The sequence below is a fragment of the Canis lupus genome, chromosome 17 (assembly GCF_011100685.1).
Source record: "Canis lupus familiaris isolate Mischka breed German Shepherd chromosome 17, alternate assembly UU_Cfam_GSD_1.0, whole genome shotgun sequence".
In the NCBI taxonomy this organism is placed as follows: domain Eukaryota; kingdom Metazoa; phylum Chordata; class Mammalia; order Carnivora; family Canidae; genus Canis; species Canis lupus.
In genome coordinates, this window is record NC_049238.1 from 65,023,726 (window position 1) to 65,048,879 (window position 25,154).

General features: G+C 55.0%; 1 protein-coding gene and 2 long non-coding RNA genes across 7 annotated transcripts; 2 read left to right on the plus strand and 1 right to left on the minus strand.

Moving 5' to 3' along the window:
- Positions 1–1,200: 1,200 nt before the first annotated feature.
- On the plus strand, positions 1,201–12,573 carry LOC111090747. Of its 3 annotated transcripts, XR_005372815.1 has the most exons (6): positions 1,201–1,331; positions 1,904–2,044; positions 4,578–5,037; positions 5,126–5,651; positions 6,430–6,529; positions 7,249–12,573. It is a non-coding gene; the product is annotated as an uncharacterized LOC111090747 (long non-coding RNA). The 3 variants fall into 3 exon arrangements; XR_005372813.1 differs by having other exon boundaries at positions 4,578–5,651; XR_005372814.1 differs by having other exon boundaries at positions 1,904–2,034; positions 4,578–5,651.
- On the minus strand, positions 1,808–5,527 carry LOC111090748. 2 transcript variants are annotated; one of them, XR_005372816.1, is made up of 3 exons: positions 4,436–5,527; positions 3,037–3,826; positions 1,808–2,027 (listed from the first exon to the last, which is right to left on the minus strand). It is a non-coding gene; the product is annotated as an uncharacterized LOC111090748 (long non-coding RNA). The 2 variants fall into 2 exon arrangements; XR_005372817.1 differs by having other exon boundaries at positions 1,808–2,030.
- A 3,815-nt stretch (positions 12,574–16,388) lies between the features above and the next one.
- Positions 16,389–22,160, plus strand: LOC119874810 (double homeobox protein 4-like protein 4). 2 transcript variants are annotated; one of them, XM_038560633.1, is made up of 6 exons: positions 16,389–16,802; positions 17,538–17,692; positions 18,073–18,276; positions 18,466–18,571; positions 19,118–19,272; positions 20,627–22,160. In XM_038560633.1, the coding sequence occupies exons 1-6, from the start codon at positions 16,778–16,780 to the stop codon at positions 21,512–21,514; spliced, it is 1,533 nt and encodes a 510-aa protein (XP_038416561.1). In that variant the 5' UTR covers positions 16,389–16,777; the 3' UTR covers positions 21,515–22,160. The 2 variants fall into 2 exon arrangements, with proteins under 2 accessions (XP_038416561.1, XP_038416562.1); XM_038560634.1 differs by having other exon boundaries at positions 18,073–18,246.
- The last annotated feature ends 2,994 nt before the right edge of the window (positions 22,161–25,154 follow it).

Sequence of the window (25,154 nt, forward strand, 5' to 3'; positions counted from 1 at the left end):
TGATGGACATTTCCTCAAAACCCACTATGCTTTTTATGTTGTATTTTGTCAAATGCTTTTTATGCAACTATTGAGATAACCGTATAGTTTTTGTCCTTTCTCTTGTTAATGTGATGGATAACGTTGACAGATTGCCAGAGAGAAAGTGGGTGGGAGATGGGCAAAATAGATGAATTTTAGGAGCTATAAGCATCTGGATCTCAAATATATAATCCACAGAAATTCAGAAAGTACAGCCTAGGCAATGGAGTCAGTACTATTGTAACATTGTACAGGGACTGATGCTGACCACAATTCTCATGGGAAGAGCTGAGTAATGTACAAAATGGAGTCACTAAGTTGTAGTCCTGAAACTAGTGTAACACTGTATGTTGACTATCCTTCAATAAATATTGATAGGTTTTTCTGATAGAAATCACGGTGTGGGGATCCCTGGGTGGCACAGCGGTTTGGCGCCTGCCTTTGGCCCAGGGCGCGATCCTGGAGACCCGGGATCGAATCCCACATCGGGCTCCCAGTGCATGGAGCCTGCTTCTCCCTCTGCCTGTGTCTCTCTGCCTCTCTCTCTCTCTCTCTGTGACTATCATGAATAAATAAATAAAATCTTTAAAAAAAAAAAAAAGAAAAAGAAATCACGGTGTGTCCCTGAAAGGCATTTACACGGCCATTACACATATGAAGGGACCTCTGCAGAGATGATAAAGATTTCTCAAATGTCTTCAATGTTGATTTTTAAAAGATTTGAGAGAGCATGCAGTGGAAGGGCAGAGGGAAAGGGAGACTCTGAAGCACACTCTCCACCCAGCCAGAGCCTGAGCCCTTCGTGAGGCTCCACACCACAACCTCGGGATCCTGAACTGAGCCAAAATCAAGAGTCGACGTTTAACTGACTGAACCACCAGGAGCCCCTCAAATGTTCTTAAGCAAAATCCATGCTGTGAACCCTTGGTGGTGGGAGGACAGCAGGGACACCCAGTCTACCTAGAAGGGTGGGAGTCCTGGAGGGCCTGAGGGTGGGAACAAAGGATGTGGGAGGGTGCCTGCATCCCCTTCCCACCCGGCATAGTGACAGGACCTTCTCTCACACCCTTGGCCTTCAGGGTGCAGACCTACATGCTCACTGGACCACCGACCTACAGTGATGACACGGGACCCCATTGTGGGTGGAACTGTGGCGCCCCAGGGTTCCACCACTGCCTGTCGCTACTCTGCATCCGCAGGCAGTTGGAGGCATTCGTGCTCCAGATCTGGCTCACAGCACCCGAACTATCCCACTCTCCCCAGTACCCCAGTGTATAAAGTGTAGGCACTTACACAGCGACAGGTTACAGGTGAATGAGAGCTGCTCCCTGCTCCCCTCGTGCCACTGTGGGGCCTGTGGGTCTGGGTGTGGGCACTGGCCTCCTGGATTGGGTGGGAACACACTGACGCCCATGTGATGCCCATGAGGCAGCTCCTGCAGCCCTTCCACAGCTCCACGGGGTGAGGGCTACCTCCCTGCTGCCCCAAGCCAGGGAATGAGGTTGTGGTCAGGGCTCGGGCAGCTCATCCAGGATCCCCGCTCCCCTGTAAGCCCTGTTCTGTGCAGGGGAGACACAAGCCATGAGCTTTCCAGCCTGTCTAGGTGCATGGACCCCGACATGTGATGACCAATCCCTCCACCCTGTGGTCCACAGTGGACGATCAGGGCTTCTGGGTCCTCCTGGCCCATGATCAGGCTTGCTCTTCATGAACTAGAACATGGAGGCTCTCGTGCTCCCCCAAAACCTCCCTCAGGCTATTCACAAATCATTGAATTCAGGGTGGGTAGTTTGGTTACACTTTTGCTGGCATAAGTTTTTAATTTCGATAATGTCCAGTTCATTGCTTTTTTCCTTTGGTCATTGTGCTTGTGGAATCTAAGAGAAAACTTCAGTCTGCCCCAGGTCCGCAGGAACACTCACTGGCAGCCCCATCCACCGCCATCTCGGCGCAAGTCCTAGGCTGGAAGACGTCACCCAAGCATCAGGTCAGCAGTTGCCTGCAGCCTACTGGGTAAGAGCAGGTGAGGCCCAGGAGGGGATCAGAGCCAAGTATGAACCAGGTCAGCCCAGATAAGGACCATAGTCACCAGGAATATGTGAGACCCTGGGGACAGACCCGGGCATCAGTAGCAAGTGAGGGTCCATCCTGGATCCTAGACATTGGTTGCTGACGAACCCAGGTGGGGATCGTAATCACCAGGTCCAGATGAGGCCCAGGTGGTGAGCATACCCTGGTATGTAGGAGTGGATATGGCCGAAGTTGTATCATAAGCAGTAAGACCAATTATGTACCAGGTGAGGATCACACTACAGTCCAGCCAATGAGACCCAAGTGGGTGTTGTTGCCATTACAAGCAGGTATGGCCAGGTGGGGACGCTAACCCTCAGGAGCACCAGATGTCCAGTTGGTGCATTAGCCAGCAAGTAGAGGTGAAACTCAACCAGGGATCCGAGTCTAAGCTGAGCAGGGAGGGCCCAGGCAGAGGTGAAACCCAGAGGAGCAGAGCATGAGGAAAAGGCTTGAGGCATCAGAGCCATGTGAGGCCCAGGAGGGGATCAGAGCCAAGGATGAGCCAGGTCAGCCCAGACAATGACCATAGTCACCAGGAACAAGTGAGACCCTGGGGACATTCCTGGGCATCAGGAGAAGTGAGGGTCCATCCTGGATCCTAGTGAACAGTAGCCAATGAGCCCAGGTGGGGACCATGGTCACCAGGCCCAGATGAGGCTCAGGTGGAGACCAGAGTCACCAGGTCAGGACAGGCCCAGGTGGGGATCATCGCTGATAGAAGCAGGTATGGCTGTCAGGCCGCTCCCATTAGGCAGACAGACCCATCCTCTCATGCCCAGCCAATCTCAGACGGTCCTGAGCTCCCTTAGGATTCAGGGGAGAGGAGCCATTCTTCTCCCTCCTTTCCCCATGTCCCTGGCACTGATGGGTCCCCACCACAGGGTCCCTCTGTTTCAGGCACACCAATTAGGGTCTCCCTGGGTCCCCTGAGATGATGCTGACCTGTCACTGTGGAAGGTCACGGACCGTCACAGCTTTCTGCAGTGAGTTCCCCGGACACCCACTCATCCATTTCAGGAGGGGGTTTGCATTTGCAGGAACGTCTCTCTGGGGGCTGGCTCATCCACCCAGGTCAGGACCTCGTCCACTGTAGTCCTCTGAGGGCCATGTCTGCATGAGGCTGGAGCTGAGAGACCCAGGAGGCAAACCCGGGAAGTGGGTAGGAGCGGAGCTGGGCCTGGGGTCGGGCCCCTGGGCACTCAGAGGAGGAGCCTCCACAATTGCTTCAGGGAGGGCCAGGTTTCTGCCTCCTGCATCGGGGTGGGGGGAGTCCTGTCCTTCAGCAAGGATTCCAGAGTTGAGGGGCTCTGGGACCGTGGTGTGTTTTCTGTAGGAGGACGGTCTGGTCTGGGGCGAGTACAGAGGGGTACTCCTCACTCACACCCTCAGCCCAGGGCCTCCACAGTCCTGAAGGATTCTGTGGGGCTGCAGGTAGATGCTGGGGTCAAAGCAAGCTCAGGGAGGGAGGGTGGGCGGCAGAGGAAGGGGCCGACCAGCTTGGTCAGGAAGATGGAAAAAGAGGAGGAGGCCAACCTGGGGCTGGAACGAGGGAAGGAGGACAGCCCAGTGGCCTTGGTTGGAGGGGAGGAGGCTGCTGGGTCGACTGCCCCACAGGTACCTCACAGAGGCTGGAGACTCCATGTGGGGCCACCGGGGCTGTCCCTGGCCCTCTCAGCCCTGCTCACAGCCCAGTGTGTCCTTGAATGGTTGGCATGAGTCTAGCTCAGGGGCTCTGACAAGACAAGAGTTACAAGGGCCAGAGTCACAGAGGTGACAGCAAGAGTGGAGGAGTCAGCGGACAGCAGGGAGGACAGCCAGGGTGTAGGGGGAGCCTGGTTGGACGCCGGGCAGTCAGTCCCTGGGAAGGCAGGGGGCCTCAGCCGAACAGTCATGGGGGAGCCCGGTTCGCGCTGACAGCTCTCAGGCTGGTCCATCCCAGGACGGTGGCAGGTCACCGCCTGGGTACCAAAGGGGTCCCACCCAGCCCACCACCAGCAACAACCCTTCTTGGACCCTCCGGAGCCCTGCCCCCGCCTGACCGTAGGCAGCGGGCAGCCCCTGCCCTCCCTGGGGGGACCCTCCCGTCTGAGTTTCCTGAGCCCACATGTGGGGGACAGTGGGGCCGGGCCTGGGCCTCAGGGCTCTGCACCTCCTGCCTTCCAGGAAGAAGTCCTGCCTGTCCCAAACCCTACGAGGCCAAGGCAAGAGTGCATCCTGGGCACTGGGCAGGATTAGGCAGTGGCGTGGGGCCAGATGTCCGCAGACCCTGTCCCCAGGTTGTCCCCAGGGGTGTCTCCCCAAACGCCCTGTCCCAGCGCTTCCTGGGCTGCTGGGAACGCACCCGAGACCCCGAGCCAGTCAGCGGGAACAGCTCTGTGCCGTCCTGGCTCCTCTGAGTCCTCGCAGGGCGACTGGACGTGGCACCGAGTGCTCACTTCCCATGGCTGGAGGCTCATCTGCTGCCCCTGCTTGTCCTTTTCCAGAAACAACGTTAGCAGACCTGGCAAGACAACAAGAGGCTAACAATGCTCAGGAAATGGGGCCACTACCATCACAGTGAGAAGGTGGGCGCTGCGTGCCCCCTGAGGGCACTCTGTCACAATGGAGCTGGGGGCCCACACAGAGCGTCCTGCTGTCCTGTTCCCAGGAGAGTCCCCTGCCTGGGGAGAGTCTGATGCCAGAGCCAAAGACTCCGCAGCCCCAAGGTTGGCGGCAGGGGGAGCGACAGGTCAGGGCCACAGTCCCCGCTCCTTGTGGAGGACGAGGCTCAGCTCTAGGGAGGCCCAGTCTCTCTGGAGACACCGTGGAGCTGAAGCCAGAATCTTCTCGATGCTTCCCATTCCCTGAACTCCAAGGTGCTGCCCTGGGCCCATCTCACCAACACTGCATTCCCTCCTGCAGCTGTGTAGTCAAGTTTACAAGGGGGTCCCAACCTAGCTGCAGGTACAGGTGTGGTTGCATTTGCTGGAGATTGAGAGGGTTAAATCAGGAACCCAAGGAAATACCAGATAGGGCCCTTCCACTTTTGCAGATGCATCACCCTCAGGAGAGGCCTGGGAAGGAGCCAAGGGGAATGTGATGTGAGGAGGTCATCTGCCTGGGGATCCGTAGTGGCCCCAGCATCTTCTGGTGCCTCTCCAACCCGAGGGCCCTGCCCACCTCCCTGCAGCCCCAACCTCAGTCCCACCATCCATGGAGGAGTTTCAGCCTGGGGTTCAGAGAGGGACAAGCCCACAGCACCCACCCCATAGGGTTTCTGTTGGGCTGAGGGTCCTTAAACCCTGCCAACCCTGGCCTGGACGGCATTCCTACTCTCTGAGAAGACCAGGTCCATTCAGGGCTCAGAGGGCTGTGGGCAGACTGGGGTCAGGGCATGGGGAAGGAGGCCTCTGCCAGGATGTCACCCCCGCCTGCTTGGTGAATGAGGAGACCCTGATCTTTGGGGGCCTGAGGCCTTCTCAGGCTTCTTCATTCCAGGGTTCCCCAAACTGCTGAGATTCCAGGCCCATCACGAGCACATTCTAGATAGAGCTCACCCCAAGCTGAAAAAGCACATGGTGAGTAGATGCTCCCCAGAGGCTCCTTCCCCTTGGCCCGGGGCAGGGGGTGCCAGCACAGCCCTTCTGAGCTGCCCCAGAGTTTGGTATCAAGTTCCTCCTCCTGGGGGCCCGGGGTGCCCTCAAGGCTGGGCGGGGCCATGGGAAGTGTGTCCACCTGGTTCCACGGGGCCTCAATTTGGGGCCTGAAAACTTCTGCCCTTCTGCCAGGATGAGGAACAGATGTGCACTTGCACCTACACCCCCAGGTAGTTCCTTCACTGTTTTATCAGCCGGGTCAGGCCACCCCAGGCCCCTATTCCCACATCCTGCCCCCTGACCCTGGGGAGGGTGTGCTCAGCCCCATCCCCAGACAAGCCAGGCCTGACCCTGGGGCCCTAAGGCTGAGGCTTGAAGCCCAGACCCACATGGAGAAGCCCAGAGGGACCCTGCAGGAGGTTTCAGGGTATGGGCGGTCTCTGTCCTAGCTCTCCCAGGGAAGGCCAGGTCAGCCTGGGGTGTGGATGAGCCCTCGGCCAATTCTGCAGCCAGCCTGGGGTCCTCCTGGGGTATTGGCACAAATGGGGGCAGAGTCTGTGCCCCCAAGGCTGTGGGTAGTGCTGGCCAGGATCAGAACCCAGAGTGGCCTGGAACCCTGATCTCCCAGGGAGGATTGCATATGCAGGAGGGGCTGTGGTGCCTCCTTGGATGCAGCCAGGGGGTCGGCAGTGGCTATGGGCAGATGGGACACTCCCAGGGGCTGTGCTCAGGCCGCCCCTCCCACCCAACTGTCCCCTAGACCCCCTTCTTCCTCACCCTGAAGCATTGGGATGCCTACATCCTAGACGGGGAATGCGTGCTCACAGCCATGGCTTACATGATCTTCAAAGTGCACAGGAGTAAGTTAACCCCCGGGAGCCCAGGTATGCCCGAGGCTAGGGATGGGAGGGCAGGGGCGTTGAGCAGCACCCAGGCCCGAGGACGGGGGAACGTCCAGGCATGCGGTTTGAGTGGGGCTCCCTGAGCAGAGCAGCAGACAAGGCCATCCCTTGGCCATACCACTGCCCATGGTGCTCCTGCACAGCTGGACCCTCAGCTGCTGCCACTAGGGGGCACCCGGAGGCCACAGAGCAGGGCGCCTCTGGGTCTCACACCCACTGCCCAGAAGGCCTCCTGAAGGTGCCCCTGGAAGGTCTTTGGGAGTTTCTGCAGGACGCCTTTGTCCAGCCCTGGGCCGTAGAAGATCAGGTGGTGCTCAGACACATTTGGACCTCCATGACCCAGCTCAAACAGATGAAGTGTGACCTGTCCCACCCTCAGATGGACCCAAGGACCCCTCCCCTCCCGATTCAGCTTGCTGGGGCTGCCCACAGTGGACAGAGCTCCTGGAGCCTTCCTACTCATTTCTGGGCCTGTCCTCTTCTGTTTCAGCCTCAGGGAAACCAAGCCATGGCTGGGCGTACAGGCACTCACTGCAGGGGCTGGGCACCAGCAGTGTGGAGGGCTGTGGACAGGGTCAGGCCAGGAGGTACCCAGGAGCCCTGAGGACTGCTGGGGCCCCCAGCTGGGGACTCACAGCCTGCTGGAGATGCTAATCCAGCCTACCTCTGTCCAGCAGGATCTGAGCGTTCCCCATGAGGCCCCTGGGCCTGGAGTGAGTGTCCCCAGCACCTGAGCCTCTCCTCCCTTCTCCTACTGGTGAGACGTTGCCCAGAGCGGACGAGCTGGCCTCCCCAGGCCCAGCCACACAACCTGAGCAGTCTGGACCCCCTCCCGGCAAGGCCATCCTCAAGGCCGAGGAGCTGCTGCAGGAGGGAAGCTCCCCAGAGCCCACGGCTGCACACCTCTGTCCAGGAACACTGGGGGCTCTGCTTCTGGCCCAGCTGTCCCCAGCCCAGGACCCCTCACTGCCCCGGCTGCCCCACAGTGATGGAACTCCTGCCTCATGGTCCCAGGGAACCAGGAGAGTGCAGTCAGATGGCACTAGAACATGGATTCGAAGCCAGAACACTGGGTCCCCTTCTCTTTGGCACCTGCCTGGTCCATACAAGAGGCCACACAGCAGATCACACACTAGAATCTCCCTGGGATTCCAGTCATGGAGTACACCAAAGTCACTAAGATGACACTGTCAGGAGCAAGACACCCATCCTGCACTGTGGCCATAGCAGCTCAAGCCCCTCACTGGGCAGTGATAGGCAGGGCCAGGCCAGAGCCAGGGCAGTGCTGAGTCCTGGGACCATCTGACCTCCACCTCCACAGGGAACCTCGATGCTTGTGGGCCTCTGGTGCAGTGCGTGATGGTGGGGGTGGGGGCCCTGAGGCTCTGGCCAGCCGAGACCATGCCCTGCCTCGTCTTACTGTCCTTCCTGTAGGGTGTCCACATGCACACCTGGCAAATACTCTGACCCATTATGACCTGGGCTGTAGGGAGGCAGTGTCAACAGGAACCCCTCTCTCCAGGCTCTGGGGAGGCAGTGTCAACAGGAACCCCACCAGGGTCAGAATGAAGACTGATGGGATTGAGCCTCCCCTGGGTCTGACCAGTTCTGGATTCTGCCCCAAGGCTCAGTGACCCTCTCAGAGCAGGATGTGGCCTCCGGGGAAGTGGGTGTGCCCCACAAATCTAGGTATCTGACCTAGGACAGCACTGGGAAAATAGGACACACCAGGGCAGGGGCAGCAGGGACAGGCTGCTGGGCCACACACTCACCCACACTAGGAGACAAGATCCTCCACATCCTGGGTCTCTAGCAGTCAATCACCTGGACCAGTGGGCCAGGGGCCAGGGGCCAGCTGACCTGCTGAGACCCAGCGAGACCCAGGAACCCCTAAGCTGCAGGTCCAGGTCAGGTCTGCTGTCCTCAGAACTGACTCTCAGGCCCCAACCTCAGGACATCTGCCCCCATTCGGACTCCTCACAATCTCCAAACTGGGGACTCTAGCACCCGAACTCCCATGTGACTTCAGCTTTCCCCTAAAGGACAGGAAGGTCTCCTTCCCCAGGGGAAGGTGCCCACTCTCAGCTCCAAGCACTGATTGCTGTTGAAAGTTCAATGAAGTGTTGCATTAAAAGGCACGGCCATCCAATTTCTGAGTCTTCCAGAGCTCTGCAAGAATCGCGGACAGGCCCCATAAAGGAGGAGGGGGCGCTGCCGAGGCCCCTGACCAGCCCCCTCCACAGGTGTCACCAGGGACACAAAGCTGACCTGCCCCCGTGCCTTACAAGGTCGGCCAACGCCAGGGGCAGGACAATCTCAGACTTTTTGCTACTCAGCCCATGCCCCGAGGGCCAGGATGAGGCTGGGAGAGTGACAGCCGGGCCCGGTGGCCTCAGTTCACAAGGGTCTGGGCAAAGCGCCCTGGGAGGTCTGCACTCCTGTCCAGGGGGCCAGGACTGGCCATGCTCCGGGGGCACTTTCAAAACTCCTCACACCCTGCCTGTGCTCCTGCAGAACAGAGAGCCAGAGGGACGATTAGTGTGGCCCTGCAAGGGACATCAGGACACCAGGCACTTACAGCTCATGATCCTGGGCCCTTTACTGGGCAGGCTTAGCTGGCACACCTTGTGCTACTGCATTTTCTCCACCAGCATGTGGAAGAATCCTCGACAACCTAGAAGGTAGGGGCTGTGGGAGAGTGGGGCTCAGCCCAGGGGCATGGCAGCAAGGGGACCGAAGGAACCCTACCCCCTGCTCACTCCAACTCCCACACACAGTCAGCCCCAGGGCTCCAGCCATCGGGCAGTTTCCTCCTCAGGAGCTCACTGACAGGGGTTTCCCGACGTATGACTCCAGCTTGAGAGGCATCGAGGAAAGAGAGGCAGCTGGCACTCGGCTGGGACCCACTGTCAGACATGTGAATGTGGCCCAGGTGGGCCTTCAAACTCAGCTGACCCTCCAGCAGAGTCACTGCACGAACAAGCCCAGGGATGACCAGGAGAGCCCAACTAGCCACCCAACGCCAGCATCTGTAGTAATAAACATTGTGGTTTCAAGCCAGTTAGGTGTTAGGATGACACAGCCCAAGGATCACACCCGCACAGAGAGAAAGACAAACACACCCCAAAACGAACAAATTTGGAGTCCCCCTCGATGTCGTCAAACAGCGGCAGAATGGTTACATCCATGATGCTCAGATCACTCGGGAGAACAGACTGAAGATCCTACAAATCATGACTGCACAGAGGTGTTGTGGGCATGGAGATGTGCCTGCTGGGTTCTGACAATGAGCATGCAAAGTCGGCTACCATAGGAAACATCCTACAGAGGGTGGGCTCCCTCTTAGCAAAGGACACCAAATCCCTTCGAAGACGACACATAGTGACATCTGTCCTTCTCTGTTTGTGGTTCTCCCCCTATTTTGTTCTTCATAATACTACTTCAGCCTCCACCCTTCATCCGAGCCAATGACCATACTGGCTTTTTTAGGACATTGGGTCTTTCAAGGAGGCAGAGCTTTGCCTACCGGTTTCAGGAATAATTATTGCCCAGGTTTATGCTGATCCACCTACCTCTTGCCTTCACAGCTCTTCTCTCCTTGAGAATGAGAGGAAACACAGGTCTTACAATGAAAGAAGCCCACTCCCACTCGGGCGAGACCTCCAGTAATGGAAATCGTCATCTGGGCAAAGTAGTGAAAGCGGGAGCAAATAAGAATAGGTGGTAGGTTAGACATAGTTTGGTTCGAGTATTTTCCTCAAGCAAGTACCTACCTTCGATGTCAATTTTTAAATCTTCATCCACTTATTAGTTTTTAAATCTTTTCTTTTTATGTAATCTCTATGCCCAGCATGGAGTTCAAACTCACAATCCTGACATCAAGATCCACCGAACAAGGCAGTCAGGCACCCCAGTGCCATGTTTTATATCTCTCTGCTTGCTTGCCTATCTCTGCATCCTCTGAAACATTGTGTCCATGATTGGGGAGCTTTAGCTACCTCCAAATACCAGAACCTTCTGCTATATCCCAATCCTAGAATGATGTTTGTTATTGAATATCATTTCAAACCAATCGTCAGTAAAATGACTACTGGTAAAGGAAATTGTCAACTTTTAACGTGTTGGGCCCGGCTTCCTGGGCTCTCAGGGAAACTATGCTTTCTTTAACATTTCTCAAGTTCCAAATTACTCCATCAAACCTCAGAGTTTTGGCTCAATTTCTGCCCTGACTCAGCTATATGTCTGTTTCAATTAATAGGTATCATTCCATCAAAGGGAGCCTGGCCGGCTCAGTGTGGTTGGTAAAAACAAGTGACTCTTGATCCTGGGGTAGTGACTTCAAGCCCCATGTTCGGTGTAGAGATAACAGAAAAAGAAAATCTTTTAAAAATCAATCAGTCAGTTGATCTCTAGAGACACAGCTCAGATCCTACAGGGTCAGAGAGCCAGCTTACAGGTCTATGCACAGGATCATAAGTAACAGCACAAATTCAGAACATTCATAGTTGGCTAGCGTGGGGGACACACCAGCCTTAATGGTGCTCAGGTGGCGAAGTCAGGGGCAGCCCCAGAAGCCATAGGGTTTGCTTAGGGTCCCCTGGTTCATAAGGACGGTGGCGTCAACTGTTCCCAGGCACAGGAGCGGGACACCGCGTGAGAGCAGTGGGTGTAGGGGCCAGCATTCTGCCCTGTGTGGCCTGATCTGCAACCCCTGTGCAGTCATGGGACCGCTATACTGGAGCAGAAGTGGGAGGCGACCCTCTGGGGCAGGAAGTGCATAGGTCTCCACCAGGGAAGGCCCTAGATTTTGAAGTTCTGAAACTTAGTCAATTCTCTTAGATAAGAAAAAAAAAAATCCTTAGACACAGGCAGGGTGAACGCAGGATTCTGACCTCCAGGGCCAGGGAATCCAGGACCCCCACACTCATCCCGCCCATCAGCACTGAAAGTCCTCAGGGAGCAGCACAGCACCGCCTGCTGGAGGCCAGAGGCGCTTACACTGAGCTCAGCCTCTGAGCCCTGCAGGTGCATCTCCACTAAGGCAAGTGCACACCTGGCAATCAGGGGAACGGCCGCTCACACATTGGCCTGCACAGACCACTGGCTCCCACCAAGAGAGCTGATCATAGAGGCCTGCAAGGCTTCAGCTCGATGGGGAAAGTAGGATCTAGCTTCCTTTATACTTTGTTCTTTATTATTTTTCATTTATTTTTTCAATTATTTTTTATTAATTGCTCACTTTTAATTATTATGTACATACTTATATATTTCTTATTTTTGATTACATTCATAGTAGTTGTATTTTCATTCTTATTTTGGGATCTACATTCTACTAATAATTAATAAGTAACAAGCAGGCCAGAACACGCCCAGGATCTAGTTTTAGGGGGTTTTGTTGTTGTTGTTGTTTTCCCTGTTTTTTCTATTTCTTTCTTCCTTCTTTTTTCGACAATAATGAGGTGGAGAAATTCACCTCTGAAAAGAACATGAGGTACTCCTCACAGCCAGGGATTTAATCAATGCAGATATAAGTAAGATGTCTGACTGGAATTACAAACAAAGAGTATAAGGTTAGTAGCTGGCTTGTAAAAAGAGTACACTAGACACTACACAATCCCTTAATGTAGAGACAAAAGAACTAAAATCGAGTCAGGCAAGCAATGAAATATGTATAACTGAGTTGCAGTCCCAAGCAGACGCCATAAAAACAGGAAACATAATGAACCACAGAGGCAGACTTAGGGAACTCAGTCACTTATTAAAACAATAACATTCATATCGGGAGAACCCCAGGTGGCTCATCGGTTTGGCACCTGCCAGCGGCCCAGGGCATGATCCTGGATTCCGAGGAACTAGTGCTGCATCATGCTCTCTGCATGGCGCCTACTTGTCCTTCTGCCTGTGTCCTTGCCTCCCTCTCCGTGTGTCTGTCATGAATAAATAATAAAATAAATTCTTAAAAATAACATTCATATCACAGTAGACTCAGAAGATGAAGAGAGAGAAAAGGGGGCACAAGTTTTATTTGAACAAATTATATAAACTTCTCTAATGTGAGGAAGGACACAGACAATGAAACCAAGAACACAGAGAACTCCCACTAAATTAAAAAAATAAGAGCCGACATCACCAAGGCACATCAGAGTCAAAATCACAGAATACATAGACGAGGAAAGAATCCTGAAAGCGGCGGGGCAGCAAGACTCCTTCACCTACAAGAAGACGAATCCAGTTCACAGCAGATCTGTCCACACAAACTTGGCAGGCCTGAAAGTTCTGGAAGGAAATATTCATGTACTGAATGGGAAAAGTATGCACAGCTGCACATTCGTTATACAACAAGGCTGGCATTCAGGATAGAAGGAGAGATTGAGAATTTCCCAGAGAGACGACAAATAAAGGAGTACACCACCACTTAAACCAGTCCGGCAAGGAATTTTTAAGGGGGAGTCTTTAAGTGGGGAGGAAAAATGCCAAAAGAAACAAAGACTAGAAAGGACCAGAGAACATCACCAGAAACACCAACACTACTGGTCACACCAAGGCAGTCAATTCATATGTTTCAATAGTCACTCAGAATGTACATGAACTAAAGGCCCCAATTAAAAGATCTAAGGTACCAGAGTGGATTAAAACACAAGATCCAGAATGTCTGGGTGGTTCAGAGATTGAGTGTCTGCCCTCAGATCAGGGCATGATGCCATGGTGAGGATTTAAGTCCCACATCGGGTTCTTTGTGTGCAGCCTGCTTCTCCCTCTGCCTATATCTCTGCCTCACTCTGTCTCTGTCTCTGTCTCTCTCTCTCTATCTTGGTCTCTGGCTCTCCCCCTCTCTCTCATGAATAAATAAATAAAATCTTTAAAAAAAACCAATCCATCGATATGATGTCTACATACCCTAACTTTAGACCTTAGAAAATGGAGGTCCAGGACAGGATGGTTTCCCAGGGCATCTACTGGTCATTTAAAGAAGAATTAATACCTATTCTTCTCAAACATTTACAAAACATAGAAATTGAAGGAATACTTCCAAACCTGTTCTATGAGGCCGGACTTACGTTGGTCCAAACCAGAGAAAAATGAAAAAAAAAAAAAAAAAAAAAAACACTAAAAAGGAGAATGACAGACCAATACTCCTAATGAAACATGGATGCGAAAATTCTCAGTAAAATACTAGCAAATCAAATTCAGCAGTATATTAAAAGAATTATTCACCACAATCTGGTGGGATTTATTCGTGGGTTGCGAGGCTGGTTCAATTTTCACAATTCAATAAACATGATACACCATACTAATAAAAGAAGGGATAAGAACCGTATGATCTGTCAATAGATGCAGAAAAAAACATTTGACAAAATACAGCATTTTTTCTTGAAAACAAAAAACTCTCAGCAAGGTAGGGATAGAAGGGACATACCTCAGCATCATAAAGGCCATATGCCAAATATCTACAACAATATCATGCTCAGGGGGCAAAATCATTATCCTCTATGTAGGAAAGCCAAAAGACATCACCAAAAAAATTGCGAGAAGTAAAAAAACTGCAAGAAATGAAACACGAATTTGAAATACTTGCAGGATATGAAATTAATGTGGAGAAATGTGTTGCATTTCTATGCAACAATAATGAGTCATCAGAAAGAGAAATTGAGGATTCAATCCCCTTCACAAGAGCACCGAAACCAATAAGATACATAAGATTCAGCCTAACCAAAGAGGTGAATGCCCTGTGCTGTGAAAACTATAAAATATTGATGAAAGGAATTGAAGATGACAGACACAAAATGCAAAAACATTACATGTTCAAGGACGGGAAGAACAAATATTGCAAATAAGGTTATACCACTCAAAGCAATCTGCACATTCAATGCAATCGCTATCAACATAGCAACAGCATTTTTCACAGAGCCGGAACAAATAACCCTAAAATTTTTATGGAACCACAAAAGATTGAAAATAGCCAAAGATATGTAGAAAGAGAAAATCAAGGCTGGGGGCACCACAAAGTCAGACTTCAAGTTATATTACAGTTTTCTAGTGATCCAAAGAGTATAGTGCGGGCACAAGAAGAAGACACCTAGATCGATAGAGGAGAATGGAAAACCGAAACAAGATGCAAACCTGTAACTCTAGGCTGAATTAACACTTGACAAAGCAGGAAAGAATATCCAATGGTTAAATGACAGTCTCTTCAGCAAATGATGTTGGGAAAACTAGACAGCCACATGCGGGAGAATGGGATGGGAACACTTTCCCACACCATGGATAAAAAAAATAAATTCAAAAGGGATTGAAGACCTAAATGTGAGACCTGAAACCATAAAAGGAAGAAAAGATAGGCAGTGACACCTTTGACGTGGCCATAGGATCTTCTTTCTAGATATGCCCCTGAGACACGGGAAACAAAAGCAAAAATAAACTGTTGGGACTTCATCAAGATAAAAAGCTCTGCACAGTGAAGGAAACAACCAAAGCTAAGAGGCAACTTACAGAATGAGAAAAGATAATTCTAAAAGACAGGTCCAATAAAGATTTAGTATCCAAAATGTAAATCTCAGCATTCAAAACATGAATTATCCAACTGAAAATGGGCAGAAGACACGAATGGACATTTTCTCTAACATGACATTCCATGGCCACCAGACACGTGGAAAGACACTCAATGTCACCCATCATCAGGGAAACGCAAATCAAAGCCACAATGAGATATCACCTGACACTTGCCATAATGGCTAAAAGAAACAGCACAGGAGACAACAGGTATTGGTGAGGATGGGGAGAAAGGAGAACCCTCCTACACTACTGGTGGGAAAGCAAACAGATGCAGCCACCGTACAAAAATAGAATGGAGGTTCCTCGGGTTCAAAATAGAACTACCCCAAGACCAGAAATGCACAACTAGGTATTTACCCGAAGGATACAAAAGTACAGATTCCAAGGGGGATATGATTTTCGTCACCTGCTTTGCAGGTGATTGGACCCGTCTTCCCGGGTCTCCCAGGTCACTAAGCCTCGCTCTCCTTGGACACCTCATGTCCCTGCGGACATGCGCAGCAGAGGGCGGTCAAGAGCGAGGGGAAGCAGCTGGAGCCTGTCTGACCACAACAGGATGGGCTCGGACGGAGCCCGCACTCTTCTCCCCGGGGTAGGCCTGAGTCCCTATGAGGCTGCGTAGGGCATTGGCTCCGGGGCCCAAGGACGTGGTAACACACACACTTGCCCCGAATGGTCCTCGTCCACGGGTGCTCTGCGTTCTTTCCTTCAAGATTGTTGCTCATTCGTGCCCACAGGCAAACCATCGAGGTGCCACCCATCCGCACACGGAGGACGAAGGCTGGCGCGCAAGGTCCCGCTCATGGGCCTCCTATCTAAGGGGTCTGATTTCCGTCTCCTGCCCTGCTGGCCAGTGCGGCTTCACAGGAGCTGCCGGGGAGCCGCCTGGGAGGCGCCTGGTGTCATTGGAAACTGGTTCCCCAGATTCCGAGGCTGCCTCCAGACCAAACTGAGAGGCTGACCAGTCCAGATTGGCGGGCCCAGGGTTCAAAACCCACGGGGACCTCAAAGTATATGTTTGTTTAAAAAAAAATCCATATATATATGAACGTATGCATATAATTTGGAGATATATATACATATGTATCTCGAAATTACAGTCATTGCTACAAATACACCTAAAAAGGAAAAGTGGAACACTCCGAATGAAAAATGACCAAAGTGAAAAGAAATAAACCACACGAGTTTAACTGGAACAAGTCAAAAACAAAGGAAAAAAATTAAAATGACTTTCCAGGGAGGCGAAGCAGGAGGCTCGTGCCGGGCGCCCAGAGGTGGGGCCGGAATCCTGAGCCCTTGTACCAGGGCCACGAAGGGGTCCGGGCAGAGACACGGTGCACAGGGCCTCAGGGTGCGTCTCTGTGCCTGAGCTGAGATCCCGAGAGGCCTGTGGGTGCCGGGAAGGGGGCGGGCCCATGCGACGCAGGCCAAGCTCCAACTCTTGCTTCGGGTGGTCCCGAGGCCCCGTCCCGGGAGACCTCCCTGGCCCGCCCAACGTCAGCCCCACTGAGGGCAGAGCCACCCAGGAAGCTGTGGGAAGGCCGAGGGGTGGGCCTTCCTGGGGCGGGGCCACCCAGGCCGTGGTAAGTCCCGCGCTGCCGCATCCAGCCCAGTCGACCTGCCGGCGCCCCGAGAGCGAGCTCCTCCTGCAGCATGGCCTCCAGCAGCACCCCCGGCGGTGAGTGGCCATCGGGGCCCCGCTCCTGCTGGGATGCCCAGGGGCTCTGGCGACTTTCCAGGCTTAAGCACAAGAGAAGTCACCACCCGGATGGCTGGGACGCCCGTGGGAGGGCGGGGCTCCCCTGGGGTCTGGGCAAAGGGGCTGGAGAGAGGGTTGCATAGGGCTGCGGGGGGAGGGAACCCTGGACTGGGCCGAGATTCCCAGCAGGAGCCCCGCTTCTGTAAGGCTGCCGGCTGGACCTCGGGGCGCAGAAATTGGGTCAAGGTGGATCACTTCTTAGACGAGTTGACCACTGTAGAACTTTCACCTCAAGGGACCCACGGTGGGCATGGGTTTTCACATGTTCCCTTGAGGTTTCCTGGTGGACATATGGTCCTCTTTGGTTTTCCCGACGGGCTTTTCACCCCGCCCCACCACCTCTTCAAACCCGACGCCCACCGGGACCCCCACCCAGGGTCTTCTCCATACCTTGGCCTGGAATCACATACCTAGCTCAAGGCTGCCCTTTCCCTAGATCCTTGACAATCACCCATTCCCAAGGGCAGATGCGGAACGGCCTGTGTCCAGTGGAACAACCCCCTCAGGCTTAGGTGGGTCCATGAGTGGCAAAGGGATGGGTGCCCCTGGATGGGGACGTTTTCGACATCCCAGAAACAGGAGCTCTGAGAGCACATCACCGGTCGATGCTCCTCTGAAAGCCTTCCTCCCGTCGCTGCTCTCTTCCCCACACAGGCCCACTCCCTCGAGCACCCCGACGAAGGAGGCTCGTGTTGACGGCAAGCCAGAAGGGGGCCCTGCAGGCATTCTTCCAGAAGAACCCTTACCCCAGCATCACTGCCAGAGAACACCTGGCCCGAGAGCTGGCCATCTCCGAGTCTAGAATCCAGGTAGGCAGCCCCAGTGCTTTTCTCACGGACTCTGGGGGAGGAAGAGTGCACGCACGTGGGGCTAGGTGTTTGCCCGTCCTTCTGCGTGGTCAGCTGGGGAGCTCAGAACCTACGGCCTGGGGTGTGGGGGGCCTAGGAGACCTTGCCCTTGGAGGTCGTTCCAAGACCTTCACTCAAGGGACGAGGGAACTCTGGGGCCCAAGGTCTGAGGCCCGACGACAGGTCCATGCCCATGGGCTGAGTGTCCCCAGAGATCCTGTGTCCTGACCAATCACTTTCCCCACATGAAACACTGTGAGTCCTCCTACAGGGGTGGGGAGGAGACACATAGAGACGCACGTATGCCTATCCATGACGGCACACCTGTCTTTTCCCTCCAGTGCAGAGGAAGCCTGCGCATGGGTCCATTGGTGAGGAGAATGACACCCGTTTCCAGTGTCTTCTTGGTCAGTCAAAGTGCCTCAGCTCCCTACAGGGGACTTCAGCAGGAGCTGCATCCTCTGCCCATGCGGATGACCAAAGAAGAAATGACTCTTGTCCCCATGCCGTCTGTTGTAGGTTTCCCTGCATTTCTCGCTCCTCAGGTTAGACCAACGCCTACTTCCTTGTACACCAGAGGGCCATGCAAATAGCACGTGCCACTGGAGGCACCAAGCCAGCTCTGGCTTTCTCTGGGTTGTTGGTTGGCCTTGGGGCCTCATGTCCCTGCCACATGTGTGGGGTTTCCTGCCCTCCCGTGTTCCCTGAACGTTGCTTCTTCTCTTGCCCCTTAGGTCTGGTTCCAAAACCAGAGAACGAGACAGCTAAGGCAGAGCCGCCGACTGGACTCCAGAATTCCCCAAGGAGAAGGGCCACCGAATGGAAAGGCACAGCCTCCAGGTGACTCCCCGGCACCCAAGAAGGGTCCCCTCCTGAGCCACTCCTTGACACAGGAACGTGTCTCTGTGTGCTGACCTGGCCGTGGCAAAAGCCTCAGGAAGGGCCCCAAGCTCTGCTCTCAGGCTCTAGCCACCCTTGTGACCCCAGATGGCGACACCCCGCCTGCCATTCCTGGGCAGGCAGCAGGCGGGCTGTTTCTGGGTCAGGAAGTATCTGCATCTTCCTGTCCTGAACCTGCTAGCCAGGACACAGGCCTCTTCTTCCATCAACTCACCATTGTTATTCAAACGCTGGCTCTGGGGCTCGGTCCAGGCTCTGTCTCCTTGGGCTCAGGGAAGGAGAGCCTATGAAGACAGAGAACATGCAGAAAAGCGCTCTCTCTCTCTCTCTCTCTCTCACACACACACACACACACACACACACGCAGTCATATGAATTCAGACACCATCACACACCATCACACACACCCTGACACCCACTTCTGTCTCCACACTGGCTGTGCTATTGGCGTCCAAGCCCTCCTCTCCAACCTTGTTCTCTCTTTAGGTCGAGTCCCGAAGGAAGGCAGGAGAAAACGGACATCCATTTCTGCATCCCAAACCAGTATCCTCCTTCAAGCCTTTGAGGAGGAGCGGTTTCCTGGCATTGGTATGAGGGAAAGCCTGGCCAGAAAAACAGGCCTTCCAGAAGCCAGAATTCAGGTGAGTTTTTACAGCGTGTCACGGGGGTTGTTCCCTGTGGAAGGGAAGGTGGCCCTTACATGGTGCTGGAGAGACGTGGGCTCCTGGGGAGGGGGTACCCGCGGGGTGTGGGGCAGAGGCACCAGGGGCAGAGTGTTGACTAAGCCCGGGAGAACCCGTCCAAAGGAAGAATTTCCAAACTCAATGTTGGTTAGCACACATGCTTGTAGAAATGGTGACCGGACCAAAGTGGGAATATGTCCAAGTTGGCCCCTCTCGAGAGAAGCCGTAGTCTCAGCGGCTTCAAACTCAGCCCGCTTATCCATTGAGTACGCCCCCAAGATGCCATTAGTGTGCGTGGGCTTGCCGTCCTTTGTGTGGAGACCGGTGTGATGCTGCCCTGGGCCTCAGGACCACGGGGCTAAAACGGATCCTGCCCAGGAGCCACAGCTTGTGTGGATAACCTAATCAGCCGGGATTACAGGCCCTAATCCAGGTGAGGGAGAGGATTCGGGGAGCCCAGCTGTGTGCGGCTCTTCTGCCTTAGTTCTGCACACAGCGCTTTACGGGATGGGAGGTGTGAGGCAGCTTTCAGGGAGATATAGGCAGATTCTCTGAAAGACTCTTGGTTGGTGCAAGAGCGTGAGTGAGGAGACTGCTTCAGGTGGCACGCCTTGGCTTTCCTCTGACGCGTCTTTTCCAGGGTCAGAGGGGAAACTCCAGGAGCTCACCTGAGCTCCTCTTTTCCTCCAGCCAGGACGGGAGGGAGGGCCGATGCAAACGTAGCTGTTCTGGATGTGGAGGGCTGGCTGCCCACGCCTTTCGCTCGGCCCATCACAGATGTGCCTGCAGTCAGACCCCGTAGCCATGAGTCCAAGGCTCTGAGGCAGAGGATGTGGTTTTCCACACGTTCACACCCAAGAGTAGATGGGGACAGAGGTGTTGAGGGCAGCCGGGAGCAGACCTCAGGACGTGGACTATCCTGGGTAAAGTGGGGCAGGCCGTCGGCTGAGTCTCGGTCCCAGGACTCAGGGCACGGCTGATCCCCAGGCCGCAAATGGCAAAGAAGGCGAGGGCAGGGCAGGGAGCGAAGAGCAGCAGAAGCACCTGCCAGGCGAAGTGACACAGGCCCAGTATGCTCCCGGCTAGGTGGCCAAGGTTGCCCAGGGCGTGCGCGTGGTATTCGAGGGCCCATGGAAAGGTAGGGACAGCCGTGGCCTGAGGTGCAGCCCCAACCATTCACTGCGTCTTTCCTGGAGAGAGCACAGGGCGGGGTGTGTGTGTGTGGTGGGTGAGGTGGGACAGGGCAGGTCACGGGCAAGCAGACTTGGCATCCCGTCCTCCTGATGGCCACAACCCCTATTCTCTGTCCCAGGTTTGGTTTCAGAACAGAAGAGCTCGGCACCCAGGGCAGAGCCCAAGTGGGCCCGAGAATGCTTTGGCGGCAAACCACAAACCCAGTCCTCGCGGGACGGTCCCATTGGACCAAAGCCACCTGTCAAGGGTCCCCAGGAGCTCTCCAAATCTGGCTCCCTTCGATCCCTTGGGAAGCATGCAGACGCAGGCTGCAGGGACACCTCCTGTCTCCTCCGTGGTTGTTGTCCCTCCAGTTTCTTGTGGGGGCTTTGGGCGCCTGATTCCGGGGGCCAGCCTGGTCACACCAACCTTAGGTGGGCAAGGAGGAATCGCTGCTGCTCCCAGAGTCCTGGGGAGCCGATGCTGCCCAGAACTGACTCCAGGAGGGGGCCTCTCACCAGGTCATGCTGACCTTGGCCTCCCCTCCCCTGGGAGATGCCAGCAGCCGAAAGAGCACCCCAGCAAGGCGCCCCTGCCCTCGCAAGTTGGCCCGCGGCCTCCGCCTGTTGATCCTCCTCAACACTGGGGTCATGCAGGTCCCTCGGGCACCGATCAGGCCACGCCGAGGAGGGGCCAAAGTTCCCAGGCAGTCATGGGCACAGCAGGGTCCCAGGATGGGACAGGGCAGCAGCCCGCCCCCGGGGAGAGCCCCGCTTGGTGGCAACAGCCTCCCCCTCCTGCAGGGCCATGTGTCCCGCTGCCCCCACAACACCAGCTGTGTGCGGACACCTCCAGTTTCCTACAAGAGCTTTTCTCAGCCGATGAGATGGAAGAAGATGTCCACCCCTTGTGGGTGGGGACTCTGCAGGAGGACGAACCTCCAGGACCCCTGGAAGCACCCCTCAGCGAGGACGATTTTCACGCTCTGCTGGAAATGCTACAGGACTCCTTGTGGCCTCAGGCCTAGGAGCAGGGAGGACCTGTCCTCCCCACGCCCAACCCATTCATTCAGGCATCCAGGGGAACATGGGGCCCTAGCGTGACTCAGAGGAGGGGGAACCCTCAGTTCAGCCAGGGGCCGGACGGAGCCTGAGGCCAGGAGGAGCAGCCATCATGCTCCAGGTCTGGACTGTGTTGCCCAGGGACTCGGATGCATCTAGGCTGTCAGGGTGGGAATGGCCTAAGGGGCAAAGCCTGAGGTCTCCCCCGTCAGCCTCCTGTCCCAGGCTACGGCGGGAATGTCCTGGGGCCTTGGCCTGGCATCTTGCCCAGAGCACTGCCAACTGTCACCAAGTGGCAGCCAGAGGGGTGGCCACAGCCACTCGGGGCGGTCAGTGTGAGACGGTCCCACTGGGGTGCGTTCCAGAACCTCAGCCGCGTGTGTGCCTTTGTGCATGTGCATGTGTTTTCCTTCTGTGGGACCCATCAGCAGGCCCCTGGACCCTCAAGGGTCCCTGGCTATTCAGGAAGCAGCAGACGTTAGCGGTCAGCCTGTCACAGGTCTTCCCTCAGCCGGGTCACCTCTCTTCCCTGCCAAGAGTCACCTGAGGAAACCTCATCCCGGCTGTTCAAGCTCCACGGGGTGACCCATGGCTACAATAAACATCTCTCTGTCTCCCCCGAGCGATTTCGTGGTGTCATTTGTCCCCTGGACCTTCGGTCCCTTCGTTCCTGCCTGTCTCGCAACATTCGCAATCCTTCCCGTGCCTGTGCCCGAAACGGGCTGCGGAGACACCAAGACGCCCACCTGCAGCTCCCAACTTGGCACAGACACACGCACAGGCCTCACTCACCCTCCCCACACACAGCCACCATCACTGGTGGAGGCGCTGCTTGTGTGAGCACTCCTCCAAGGGGTCGCGGGGATGCCCAGGGACGCACACTCCACGCACGCGATCTGGCCGTGACGGTGTCAGCTGAGGCCTAATTCACCCCTAACCCCGATCCTCGTGGGCGGGCAGTGAATCTCCCCACTCCTCCCTCATGGTCGCCTCCTCCCTCTATGCTTGTCTCCCTCTATTTCTCTAAATCTCTCTCTCTCTTTCTCTCCTCTGTCTCTCTGTCTCTCACTCTGTCTCTCTCTGTCTCTCTGTCTATCTCTGTCTCCTGACCCCTCTACCTCATTTTCTCTCACAGGTAGACACACACAGAGGTCACACTGTCACGGGAGCTTCCTTTGCAACTTACTGTCTGGTCATTGAACCTCAGGAAAGGAATGTCGGTGGAAAATTTGGAAGAACAGGGGGGTGGGGGCGGTCAGTCCCTTCGGGTTTACTATGCCCCTGACATGTCCCACACACCTTGGAGATGAGAGCTGACATCCTCATCTGAGGCCTCCGGATCCAACACGTGGGTTTCAGCGTTTGCGAGGAAGCGGAGTTCTGAGAGGTGGCCCTTATACCCCAACCTCTCTGCCTCCCCTAGTCACCTCTGTGCACACATGCGTGTCCACCATTATCTGTATCTGCATTTCCTTTTCTGTGAAATGCTTTAGAGATTTATGGGGGTGCATGGTGAGAGAGAGCGAGCGAGAGAGCTCGCGCACTGGCAGGAGAGAAGCAGGACCCCACTGAGCAGGGAGCCCCACTTGAGGCTCCATCCTGGACCCTGGGATCATGACCTGAGCCCAGGCGGACACCCAAGCGACGGGGCTGCACAGGCACTCGGGATGTCCCTTTCTATGTGCATCTGGCTCCATGGGAGGGATTGTGTGGACCTGTCCATAGGTAGAGCCGATGCTAGACACCCTCCACCCATAGTTTCCATAGACACAGTGGGTGGGTCCGGCTCCTTCCCAGAACAGAATGGGTTGCGACGACGGAATCCATGGTGTCTGGCGAGGGTGGCCTCGGGACAGATGGGGCTTTTGCTAGGTCTAGGGAAACCCCGGGGAAGCACGGCCCCCTTGCTGAGGTGGGAGGACTGCTCTCTCAGTGTGCTGAGGAGAGGTCCCTGGACCCTCGGCCATGGCACGTCTACACCCATGTCGCGGAGGTACAACCGGGGTTGCACTCACACTGGATCTCAAGGGCACACGTCAGCCCTGGAGGCTGTCCCGCCCACCGGTGGCCTGAGCCATCCCTATCCCTGAGCTTTCCGGGGGCCCTGGCATCTGTGCAAACCATAGCCACCACGCTGGGAATGAGCCTGGAGGAGAAGGTGTCCAGGTGGGAGCTGGCAGGATGGCTGAGGGTCGTGGCCTTGGAGGCAGGGACCAAGGGCCTTGAACTGGTAAGGACCACCTCACCCCACTGTCCACCCAAATGGGGATCCTCCAAATGATCCTATGGTTCCAGCCCAGCCTGAGAACTAGGGACCAGGGTCCACGGGGCTGGTAGACATCCTCCAGGGGCTGGAGGGCTGCTCCCGGCCCTGGTGCTAGTCCTCCGCGGGCACTGCCTGGCAACCGACCACCCACAACGTAGGCAGAACAAAGTCCCTGCAAGGGCACTTAGCGACGCCCGTGGCCCTTTGCCGCCATCAGCTCCAATCAGGTTTTGGCCCCTGGAGCTCCCTCGGGGGCGCACCCGCTCCTGAAAGGCTCTGCATTTAGGACACCGCCCGCAGGAAAGTCCGTGGTCCCCTCGGTGGGGGCCCCCCGCCCTCCCAGCTCTTGCACTGCAGCCCCAAGCAGACGAGCCCAGCAGGAGACGGACGTCGGAGAGCTGCCCGCTGCCTGCACGGGGTCATCCTTAGGGATCCCAGGAGACGCCTTCCCTCCGTCTCTGCAGACGAGGTGCCCTTGAGCCACAGCCCTGGGGCTCCCGGACCGACACGCAGGCGCCACAGGCACGCACCTGACACACACGGCTCCCGCCCACTGTGACCAGATGCCCATGAACGGCCATCCGCCCGGCCATCGGGTCCCTTCAGCACACGTTCCTCCTGGCTGCCCCTTGTCCCCTTGTGCTTCACCGACTGCGGAAGTGGAGGAGACACTCCCGGGCAGCAAGAGCACAGGTCTCCAACAGGGGAGGCCCTATATTTTGGAGTTTTGAAACTCAGTCCTGCGTCTGAGGTTAAATTTAAAAAAGAAAAAGAAAAAAGCTCAGACACAGGCAGGGTGAACGCAGGGTTCTGACACAAACTGCAGAGACAAGAGGGCTTGATGGCTCTTCTGTGAAGGCTCACTGCATGTGGGGTCAGGATGTTCATCTCCAGGAAAGGAAACCAGGGCCCCCAAACTCATCCCACCCATCAGCACTGAGAGCTCTCAGGGAGCAGCTCAACGCCGAGTGGTGGAGGTCAGAAGTGCTTACACTGAGCCCTGCCTCCGAGCCCTGCAGGGGTATCTCCACTAAGGCAAGCTGGCAGCTGACAATCAGGGGAACGCTCCTCCCCCAGAAAACTGGCACAGACCACTGGCTCACACCAACAGTACTGATCACAGAAGCCTGCAAAGCTTCAGCTCGACGGGAAAGCAGGATCTAGCTTCCTTTGTACTTTGTTTTTTTTTTTTTTGTTTTGTTTTGTTTTGTTTGTACTTTGTTCTTTATTATTATTTTTTATTAATTTTCTTCTTTATAAAATCTTAATTTTAATTGTTATCTATATATTTTATATGTCTCTTATTTTGATTACTTTCCTTGTACTTTAAGTTTCTTTCT

Bases quoted from the DNA above. Each gene is read 5' to 3' on its own strand.
- LOC119874810 (XM_038560633.1), top strand. From the start codon at position 16,778: ATGGCCTCCAGCAGCACCCCCGGCG. The intron at 16,803-17,537 runs GTGAGTGGCCAT...TTCCCCACACAG, and splicing joins CTCCAGCAGCACCCCCGGCG to GCCCACTCCCTCGAGCACCC. The intron at 17,693-18,072 runs GTAGGCAGCCCC...TTTTCCCTCCAG, and splicing joins TCTCCGAGTCTAGAATCCAG to TGCAGAGGAAGCCTGCGCAT.